Here is an 11798-nt window from a genome sequence, read left to right on the forward strand (position 1 = left end):
AGAAAAAAGAAAAAAAAAAAAAGAAAACAAGCTTATTATCTGAAGTGTCTTTAATATTGACCAACATTTTTAAGGACTCAGTACTTTGAAGCATTTCCTCAGAAGCTATCTTTACAAACCAATTCAATGAAAAATGAAAGACAGGGAAGAAAGTGTGTTTATCTAGCGGTAAAACTTGTGAAGCACTGAAACATGAATATACTAAAGATATAACTAACCAAACCACAGATAGTAGTTATTTAAATTTGGTAATGAAATCAGCTTTATGAATTAGATTAGCAGATAAGCGTAGAGAGCTGTTGACAGGAAACTATATGCTTTATTTATTTCTATTAATTCTGAGCTTAACCTATTATTTTCTATATTTTTAAGGATATTCTTTACATGACTGATCTCAGTAAACCCAACAGAACTCAAGATTCTGTAAACGAAATTAACTTAGAACAGACAAATGAACTCTACTCATTTCTTGCAGTTTGATGAATTGATTCTATTTTTCATAGACTTTTGATAAGGTCATTGTCAGATAACATACACTATCTAATGACAATCATGCATGATATGCTAAACACTGCTATTGCAGTCTGCAGACTTTTCCTCCACAAGAGAACTGTTTGTTATTCTAGACCCACTCTTGCACTCAGTTTCCTAGTTCACTAGCTGACTCCAGCTCCCCAGCAACCTTTTTGCCCTGGTTTGTAGATGGGCTTGTCTGTCTGGATGAAGAGAGTGTTATACACATTCTCAATCGCCACTGATCTTCTCTCAGTTAAGTTGACTGTGTTGCCTTTGGCAGAGAAGGATATGAATGCCAGGGGATCAGAAGTAGCAGGAGGAACCTGGAAAAAACAAAATCCCAGAATAAAAGTGGTAAATTAGGCATGCTGAAGTGCCCTGATGCTCTAGGTTCTTTAGTTGACTGTCAAATGAATCATTAACAGCTTCTGCAAAGTCATGGGAAAACTCACATTTGCCAGTAACAGAGAGTTTGGGAATCTATGCTCTGGAAATCCTTTAATCTGTCATCAGGCAACAAGATTTTAAACTATGTTCTGTCCTAAGCATTTCCTCATCTCCTGTAGCTACCTGCCTACAGGGAAGATTCCCAGCCATATAGCCCTGTTCTAGAAGATCTAATCTTGGCTATTTTCTGTCATACCTGTTCTGATTTTCAGAGTCACAGAAAAGGCATGCACCTGGGACAGCAATCAAAAGAATTTTTCTATTTATGAATGAAGATGGAAAGCCGTTTTCCAGTGCCCCCATACAGACCACATAGCTTTCTTTTTCCTCTCTTTATTGGCAGCTTTTTCATTAAGTTATCTTTTTTATGTCATATTCCAGGACTGCACTCTTTATATTCTTTCCATCATTGACAAAGACAGTGGCACTCAGAAATATTTCCAGCCTCTACATCCTCTGCAGTGTTCTCAAAAAAAAAAAGAAAAAAGAAAATACCTTGAAGTCACAGCACGTGAAATAATCATTTTTTGTCACAAACTCCTCGAAGAGAGTTGTCTGTATATTGCTGTATTCCAAAACAACACTTAGAGACAGAGGCTCACTGAGACTCTGAAACTGCACACAAGCAGTCTGTGGAGAGTTGCTTCGCACCACGGTTGGCACTAGCAGCACATATTGACTGCAAGAAGATGAGAACAAATCAGTCATGGAGGAAGGTGAGGGCAAACAAGAGAGGAAAATACCATTGAAATATTATACATGTGAAAGAAGATGTGGGACTTGGCCAAGACTCGCTCAAACCACTGGGAGGATTTCCATTTATTTCAATTAATTTTGGATAATATTCCAAGTACAAATGACAATTTTCTGTTCCTCATTGCTCTTTGTGAGCTGAAGGACTGGCATCATTTTATGCAGTCTCTTTTCCAGCATGATATTGCATCATTCCAGGTATTTAGACAGTTCCAGTTAATAATATGTCTAATCACTTAAAAGGCATAAATGTACTTATCCTCTGACAACCAATGTGTATACCTAACCCTCTGGAACCTCCCATAAAAAAGAGTGACAATTTTTTTTAAATCATTGGCAAAAATACTAGTTAATTGTTGCAGTAATTTTTTAAGTTCTTTTTCTCTGGATAACTCTCCCTCCAGATAAGAACGAAAATATCATAAGACAGTCAGCATAATGCAAAACACAGAATATTCCAGGAAATGTTCCATATTCAATCTAACCTGCATGCTCTACTCCTTTTCTGTTTTTCTCTTTGCTTCTTTCTTCCATTAGATATTTGTAGATATGATGGCCTCTATAATTAGTGCAGCCTTTGTTCTCCAAACTTTTCCTCTGAAAAAAACATTTCTAGAGATTTGCTATATTTGACTAAGTTTCTGTTGTTGGCTTAACTGTTCTCTGATGTCCAAACTGGTCTTTCCAAATAATGTATGACAGAATTTATGAGTTTGGTGTGCATGAATCACACAAAATTTTCTGGGTCATATGATCCCTTCCCTTTTTCCCTTCCTAGATTTGCTTATTAATATTATACTTACAGTTATTTTCACTTGCCTAGGTTAGACCGTATTATATGCAAACACCAAAAGTAAGTTTATTGAAACCAAGAGTGTATCTGAGAAAGCAGAACTATCCGACTTTCACAATGTTTCCCTTCAGCACTTTTGAGAAGGGGACTTAAACTTTCATGTTGGTGTATTTTTGAAAACTGTGATTGAAATTTTCTGTTTTCATAAAGCCATCCACACTGACAGTGCTTTATAAGCATCCACAGCACAGCAGGTGTAACAATAACATTAAGAATAACAGTAACAGATTCACAGTTCAGCATAGCTCCCTGCTACCAGCCATTATTTGTCTTGAGGACCTCCTCATATGCCACACTCTCTATGTATTTCCAGTGCATTCCAAACCTGATTATCACTTGCTAACCTAGCCTTGAATCTCCTCCCAGTCTTACCCATGCACTTCAGATTTAATCTACTCCAGTTCTAGATTTCTGTCACTCAGATTTGCAGAAGCCTTGTAATGGAGATCATCATTTCAAATCACGCTTCAGTACTAGATATTTTCATTTCAAACACATTTCAGAATCTAGTTCTTAAAAGCCCAGTTATTACAGAGCAATGTCCCAGAATAAATTAACTGAAGTGAAACAAATTTAACTATTATGTCATAAAAGCACAAGGTATATTCTCTTACAGTTCAGAAGACACTGCGACAATCCAGCTCAAGGTGACAACACTCGGAAGAATCCTTGACCACATCTCTGTCCTTGAAGAAGAGAGTCTTATATCAAATGGACAGACTGTCCTCTGGCTTTTAAACTGTCCTGAAGTGATGCTCCTCCTCCACAGCTTCCGTCACATTCTAACAAAAGATAATACATAAAATTTGCATAGGTTCGTCTTCCTCTCTCCTGCCTGTTCTCACACTCTCAAACAACAGCTTAGGTGAATTCTCATATTTCAGATAGATTTCTGAGCTAGCCAAACCGGTTCCTGTCCATTTGTTTTAATGATGCTTACCTCTCTGATTATCATGTCATTGTCTGAAGTTTGCTTAATGCTTCAACCTGTTAATTTTTAATGTTGCTGAAGTATTTCCTTGTATTGTGAAGATCTTCCCTAGAAATATCTCACCAAACAGGAATAACCATAACAGTGTGATTGTATGCCTGCAATGGGATCTGGGCAGTAATAATACAGAATTAGACTGCATCTGCATTCAGTATGGTCCAGAAGAAATCTGCTAAACCTAATCTGGTTTTGTTACTGAACACATTAACACTCAGCAAGAAATGGTGTTTGCTAGTTGTCTACCTTTTCTGTGGTAGGACAAGTATACCTGTAGGAAAAGGAATGTTATAAATTTATTTTATTTGTTCACTCATATGTTTGTCAGTCACCTTTTCCCTCCAGCTTTGCAGTTCCTATTAAATAATTTTTAATTCTTTTGGTGAACTCTAATTTTGGTTTAATTCTAAACTTCTTTTGGTGAAGTTTAAGTAAAGATGACTGACAAAGAATAATTAAGTTATGAAATCATGAATTAATTTAAATTGAAAAGAACCTGTTGACATTGTCTGATTCAATATTTCATTTAAAGTATGGCTGTCTCCAAAGCATGTCCAGTCAGGTTTTGAATATCTCAAGGATGAAGAGTCCACATAAGCTCTGGACATCTTCTTCCATGCTTCACCATCTGTTGTGTGAAAATTTTTTTCTTGCCTTAAATCAGAATTTATTTTATTATTTTATTATATCTTAAGTCCATTTCTTCTTGTCCTTTCAATTCTGAAGAAGAATCTGTCTTTTCTATAAACTAACTTTACATGGGAGAAGACTGCAACTATATTTCCTCTTAGCCTTTTTTAATACAGGCTGAGTTAAACCAGACTGTCTCAGATGCTGTCTTTGTTCCAGCCACTAGCTATTCCGTTGACCTTCCTCTACCTATCTGCCGTTGCATTTCTTGTACCAGGGAGTGAAACCTGGACATAGGACTCCATCTCTGATCACACAATTGCTGAGTAAATGAGAAGTGTCAATTTCCATCCTGTGATAACTACATTCTTGCTAATATAGCCTGAACATAGAAAACTAAATTATCTGTAGTAGTCGTAAACTGCATATATACTTTTCTTTAAAAAAGAAAGAAAACAAAACAAAAAAGCAAGGTTGCTGATCAACATGTGAGTAACTACACCTATGGGGAGCAGGAGTTTCCCTTCCTCTTCCTCAACCAAACAGATGATGAAAAGGAAGGGAAAGCTGAGTATACTGTTGAAGTGATTAGGGACAAAGAAAAGATATAGGGATGCTGAAAAAAGACTTAGTCAATGTAGAGTGCGCCTACAATTATCTCAGTAGTAAGGGATATAAAGAAAGAAATGAAAATTGTTATAGTAATGTTGTAAAAATGGCTGTAGGACTGTTAAAGACAGACTACCATGTTTACTTCTCATTATACAATACATTTATGCTAATGATTTGGTCATATGTGTTATTATTTCTGTCAGCATAAGTAATACTTCAAACTACTCCTATCTAACCTCTTACCTACACATCTTTCCCAGAAGACTTATGATTACCAAGCTAGGACGCAAGCAAAAATGCCTAAGTTATTGCTGGAGCTACTGTTTATTGCTACTGTGCTGCTAGTAAAAAATATTGCACAAATCTTCCCAGAATGGCTTGTCACTGATGTAATAAGGCTGCATGGCAAATGTGCACACAAGGCAAACATGCTGTGAGGAAAGCAGCTGCACTGGCTGCAATCAGGACAGAATACAGCTAGGAACATTGTGCCTAAGTCTGTGTTTACAGCTTTGAAATGCCTCACATTCCCTGTATTATTTCAAATAGGCCATAGCCACTAAGCAGTAGGCACAAAGGACTTAAGGAAAGAGAAGGAAGTGGAAATCAGTTATGGGACTTTGGTACAAATTGTTCCAGAAGCTCACCTTCAGCGAGCCTTTAGCATGACTGTAAGAAAGAGGTCTTAGTTGTGGAAACACAGACACTAAAATGGAAAAGATAAAGCTTTTGAAAAAAAGCTATTTTTACAAGACATGACATTCTGGTCAGTTAAAGAGCACATGGTTCACTGGAAAGTTGCCACTGAATTAATTATTTTAGAGAAATTATTGATTCCAGAGGGCATCTTTATTGTACCGATGTTGTGATGAAAAAACATGAGCTCATATCTTCAAGCACATCACTATCATGTTGGGGATAATTCTTAAGAAGGCTACAGTGTGTTGGAAAAAATGTTCCAGTTGTCTTTGGTAGGAGGGACAAAAGAATCTTTGGGTTGTATGACAGAGAAGCTAGGAGCAGAAGGGGAGTAATCATTTGGAACTACGAAGATCAGAATTTAATATGAGGGAGATAAAGGAGCTTATACTAAGAAGCTGTTACAAGGCTGCTCAAATTCTGTTTGATTCTGTGGTTCGTCTAATTGTTAAAATTATTTGAGAAGTAACCTGTGCAGCAGAGCTTATTTATTTTCCATCCAGGTTAACACAGCGAATGGGACAATGTATTTACTACCACTATGCTTTACAACTATATTTTCCATCATCTAAAGATCACAGAATCATACCATAGAATCACAGAATGGCCTGGGTTGAAAAGGACTTCAAAGATCATCTAGTTTCAATCCCCTGCCACAGGCAGGGTTGCCAACACTAGACCAGGCTGCCCAGAGCCACATCCAGCCTGGCCTTGAATGCCTTCAGCGATGGGGCATCTGCAACCTCCTTGGGCAACCTGTTCCAGTGCTTCACCACCCTCTGAGTGAAAAACTTCCTCCTAATATCTAACCAAATCTCCTCTGTTTTAGTTTAAAAACATTTCTCCTTGTTCTATCACTATCCATCCTCGTAAACTGTATTCCCCCTCCTGTTTATAAGCTCCCTTCAAGTACTGGAAGGCCACAATGAGGTCTCCCCGGAGCCTTCTCTTCTCCAAGCTAAACAAGCCCAGATCCCCTCAACCTTTCTTCATAGGAGAGGTTCTCCAGCCCTTTGATCATCTCAGTGGTCCTACTCTGGATTTGTTCCAAGAGCTCTGCGTCTTTCTTGTGCTTGGAGCTCCAGGCCTGTGACTGCCTCAGCCCAAATGCAACAACTTGCACTTGACCTTGTTGAACTTCATTAGGTTCAAATGGGCCCCCTTCTCTAGCCTGTCCAGGTCCCTCTGCGTACCTTCCCTTCCCTCTACTGTATCAGCTGCACCTCTCAGCTTGGTGTCATCTTTAAACTTGCTGAGGGTACATTCAATTCCATCATCTATGCCATTAATAATTATGTTGAAGAGCACTGGTTCCAAGACCAACTCTTAGAGGATACCACTTGTGACCAGCCTCCATCCACACATAGAACCGTTGATCACAACCCTCTGGCTGGGAGCAGCCAACCAATTCTTAATCCACCTAACAGTACATCCTTCAAATCCATACCTCTCCAATTAGGAGAGAAGGATGTGGTGAGGGACCAGGCTTTGCAGAAGTCCAGGTACATGACATCTGTCACCCTTTCCCTGTCCACTGATGCCATCAGTCCATCATAGAAGGCCACCAGATTGGTCAACCATGATCTGCCCTTGGTGAAGCCATGCTGGCTGTCTCAAATCACCTCTTTATCTCGTATGTGCCTTAACATAGCTTCTAGGAGGATCTGCTCCATGATCTTCCCAAGCACAGAGGTGAGGCTCACCAGCCTGTAGTCTTCCTTTCTCCCTTTCTTAAAAATGGGAGTAATATTTCCCTTTCTCTTATCACCTAGAACTTCACCCAACAATCATTCAATTATGATGGAGAGTGGCTCGGCAACCACATCAGCCATCTCTTTCAGAACCCCCAGGATGGATATCATCTGGCCCCATGGACTTATATACATTCAGTTTCATGAGGAGGTCTCGGACTTATTCCACCGTTACAGTAGGATAGAATCCACTCCTCTCACCCACACCTTCTGGCAGACTTGGGGGGAGCCTGACCACCTGTGAAGACTGAGGCAAAGCCCGTACTGAGCACCTCAGGTTTTTCCATGTCTGAGTAAGCCAGTTCTCCATCTTTATTTATCAGAGGGGGAACACTCTCTTTGATCTGTTTCCTTGTGCCTATGTATGCCTTATTCATGTCATTGCTTTTATGGCAGTATGCACATTTGTGAACAATTATTTCCAAGGATGAAGTACAGGAAAAGTAAAATTTAATCAAAAATCCCTGATGAACACCTTAAGAACTTACTGAGAATTGCAATAACTTTCATTAAAATAGACTGATGCATTAGTTTCACAAAAATGAGGTCAAATATCTCACTAGTTTTATGTTTTTTTATTGTTTTTTTTAATTGGAATAGAAAAGTATTCAAGATTAAAATCAGTTTCGTTACTTACATGCATGAGTCATATTATATGAGAGCTGCTCCTAAAGTTTCCCATTTTATTATGTTGGTCCACAGCGTTAGAGACAGATGTCAGTGGCATGGCAGTAGAGGTTAAACCTCCCCACCAGTATCCCATTACATTTTGTTGCTATGTGACAGATGACAGCAGAGGGGCAGACCGACAAAATGGTATTTGACATGGATGTGCGTATGAAGCAAAAGTATGTAATTCAATTCCTCCATGTGGAAAAAATGGCACTGATGCTTGCTGAATGTTAATGGAGACTAAAGAGTGGATGTCAGCACAGTGAGGTGGTGAGTGATCTGTTTCAGCAGTGGTAATGGTGGCACTGGGACACCTCTGTTGGTGCAGATTTTGAGAAGCAGGCCCTTGTTCATTACTAGCAAAAATGCATAACTAATGGTGGTGACTATGTTCAAAAACAGTATTTTGTAGCTGAGAATTTGCTCTTTCAAGTAGTGTTATTGTTATCTTTGTATCGGTTGTCATTTCCTTGGATATAAATTGAAGACATTACTTTCAGAGTGACCTACGTACATGCAGCCCAAGACAATTCCTCTTCACTCAGTGAGGTCCAGGCAAGCGACAGGGTTGGAACTCCATGATCCAGCCTATCCAGATCACTCTTGTACAGATCAACAATTCCTCCCAGCTTGGTATCACCTGCAAACTTACTGAGAGGGCAGAGGGCACTCAATTCCCCTGTCCAGATCATCATTAAAGGTATGAAACAGGACTGGCCCCAGTACTGTTACCTCTCAGGAACACCACTCATGATCAATTGCCATCTGAATTTAATTCCATTCACCACCACTCTCCGGGCCTGGCCATCCAGGCAGTTTTTAACCCAGAGAGGAGTATACCTGCACAAGCCACGAGATGCAGGAGGATATCACAAGAGAGAGTCAAAGGTTTTATTAAAGTCTATGTAGACTACATCCTCAGTGTCTCCCTCACCCACTAGGTGGGTCACCTGGTCATAGGAGGATATCAGGTTGGTCAAGCATGACCTGATTTTCATGAACACATGCTGGCTAGGCCTGATCCCCTGGTTGTGCCTTGTGATCGCACTCCAGATGATACGCTCCAAGATCTTCCTTGATATTGAGGTCATGCTGACAGGCCAGTAGTTCCGTGGATCCTCTTCTGACCCTTCTTGAGATGGGTATCACACTAGCAAGTCTTCAGTTGTCGGGGACCTACCCAGTTGACCATGACTGCTGAAAAATGACAGAAAACGCCTCGGCAAACACTTGCCAGCTTACTCAGTACTCTCAGGTGGATCCCATCTGGCCCAATGAACGTGCAACAATCAAGGTGGAGTAGCAGGTCACCAACTATTTCTTCCTGAATTGGAGGGAGGGGTTATTCATCCTTGTGATTCTGCTCAGGGGGCTGACTGCCCTGAGGATAACTAGTCTGACTATTGAAGTCAGAAGTAAAGAAGTCATTGAGAATCTCCACTTTCTTCTCATCATCAGTGATAATATTTCCCCACCACATCCAATAAAGGACAGAGAATCTCCTTGGCTCTCCTCTTGCTGTTAATATATTTGTAAAAACATTTTTAATTATTGTTAACAATGGTGGCCAAATTAAGTTCTTGCTGGACTTCTTCCTTTCAAATTTTTTCTCTGCATACCCTAGCAGCATCTTTTACTCTTCCCAAGTTGCCTGTCCCTTCTTCCAAAGATGGTAAACTCCTTTTTTTCCCAGAGTCTCTGCATCCCCGTTCATCCAGGCCAGTCTTCCCTGCCAGCTCATCTTATGGTACAGGGGTGCAGCCTCCTCCTGCACCTTGGAGATTTCCTTCTTGAGGAACATCCAGCCTTTCTTGACCCCTTTGACTGTCAGGACTGACTTCCAAGGAATTCTCCCAACCAATGTCCTAAATAGTTCAAAGTCCACCCTCCAGAATTCCAAGGTAGCAGTTTTGCTGACCCCACCCCTGTCTTTACCAAGAATAGAGAACTCTATCATTTCGTAGCCACTATGCTCAAGGCAGCTTCTGATCACCACATCTCCTAGTCCTTTTCTATAAACAGCAGGTCTAGCACACTGCTTCCCATGGTAGGCTCTCTTACCAGCTGTTTCAAGAAGTTGTCTTCCACACACTCCAGAAACCTCCTAGATTTCTTCCTTTCTGCTCTGTGCTACTTCCAGCAAATGTCAGGCATGTTGAAGTCCTCCATGAGAATAAGGGCTAGCAAATGAGTGCTTTCTGTCAGCTGCTCAAATAATGCTTCATCTATCTTTTCATCCTTGCTAGGTGGTCTATAACAGACTTCCGCCAGGATGTCATCTTTGTTGGCCTTCCCTCTGATCCTACCCATAATGACTTGACCTTATGAATTCCCAGCATGGAGATCCACAACATGGAAGCATTCCCTAATAAAGAGAGAACCCCCCCCCCCCTTCTTTGCCTATCCCTTCTAAAGAGCTTAGAGACCTCCACTGCAGCACTCCAGTCATGAGGAAGCTCCCACCATCTTTTGGTGATGCTGACTAAGACATAGTTTTCCTGCCGCACAATGGCTTCTAGCTCCTCCTGTTTGTCGGCCATGCTGCATGCATTGGTGTAGATGCACTTCAGCTGGGCTACTGGTCTCAGCCCCAGGATCTGGGGTGGTTTAGGGAGGAGAGAGCATAGGAAAATACAGGAATTTGGGAATTAAAAAGTCCTGTCCTATGAAATCTCTGACTGGCCAGTACAATTGTCATGCCTTTCTCTGTGCCTGACCAGCACAGTCATTCTTCACTTACTATTAAATTCAATTTCTAACTCTTTTCCTGAGCAAGGAACTCTCCATTTTAGGTGTGTGCAAGGGAGTCCAAGTGACAGCGACTGCAGTGGCACCATGGGTCAGACAACCCTGCGTATGTATCTGTGTGTGTGCAAGAGTGTGTGTGTGCCTCAGGATGTAATCAGAGCCTGCTACAGGAGGGACAAGGAGGAGTCCTAGTCAGCTGTGTGCATGTGTGTGTGTGTGTTTGTGTGAAGGTCTGTATCAGCATCAGATGAGGGGCTTAGCCTTGGAGATTCATATATCTACCTACCAAGAAAGTAAGAGACTAGGGGCAACTGCTGGACAGACTGATTGTCTGAGTCAAGCTGCTGGAAGTGCCCCTTAGTACATAGATGTGTATGTGTTTTCTGCTAGCAAACTTTCAACCTACTTAGACAAAGACAGAAGTGGGTGGGAGGTTGTTGTTGCTGTTTGTGTTCATGAGAGCATTTCTGTGCATCTGTGTAGATCTGTGTAGCAGCCATCTATGCCTATGTATATGTGCAACTGTGGTGCGTGAGTCTGTTTGCATGCGTACTGGAAATAACAAACTTCACTATTGGTTGTACCTGGGAACAAGATGCTGCAGTAATTTCACATCTGCTGAGATGCCAGATTCTGACCTCTTTAAGAGATACTTTGCACAGTGTATCCAGTATAAGGTATAGTTAGATTCAAACACAAGCAGAAGGATCTGTATACAGATTAGGGATGATATTTCAGAAAAGAAGATATCAAAGACATGAATTACCTGTCTCAGGAAATGGTAAGTGTATGACAGTTGTATGGGATTCAGTGAAGACTGGAAAATTAATCCAAAATAGCAGGAAAAATAGAAATTGATCCAAGTTACATAGTTGTGTGCTTCTGTGACTACTGAGGCAAAAGGTGAAAGTTCACTTTTTGGTTTTACCTGCAAAATACAGATACACTGACCACCGCACAAAGTATGTTTCAAAGTGTTAATATGTGGTTTCTGTATAATACAATACCTTGAAAGAAAAAGTATTGCAAGATTGTGACCAAATGAAAAAAAATAGAAGAAAGCATGCAAATGATTTGCAATCCACTTCCATGTAAACTCATGCTTTACTAAGAAGAAAGGAAAACAGAA

General features: G+C 40.4%; 1 protein-coding gene across 1 annotated transcript; it reads right to left on the reverse strand.

The window, feature by feature from the left end:
- Positions 1 to 8: 8 nt before the first annotated feature.
- On the reverse strand, positions 9 to 4885 carry LOC104913065 (ovostatin-like). The gene is made up of 3 exons (XM_010718185.3): positions 3184 to 4885; positions 1459 to 1642; positions 9 to 839 (listed from the first exon to the last, which is right to left on the reverse strand). The coding sequence occupies exons 1-3, from the start codon at positions 3246 to 3248 to the stop codon at positions 657 to 659; spliced, it is 432 nt and encodes a 143-aa protein (XP_010716487.1). The 5' UTR covers positions 3249 to 4885; the 3' UTR covers positions 9 to 656.
- Positions 4886 to 11798: the final 6913 nt, after the last annotated feature.

The sequence above is a fragment of the Meleagris gallopavo genome, chromosome 1 (assembly GCF_000146605.3).
Source record: "Meleagris gallopavo isolate NT-WF06-2002-E0010 breed Aviagen turkey brand Nicholas breeding stock chromosome 1, Turkey_5.1, whole genome shotgun sequence".
NCBI classification, from domain to species: domain Eukaryota; kingdom Metazoa; phylum Chordata; class Aves; order Galliformes; family Phasianidae; genus Meleagris; species Meleagris gallopavo.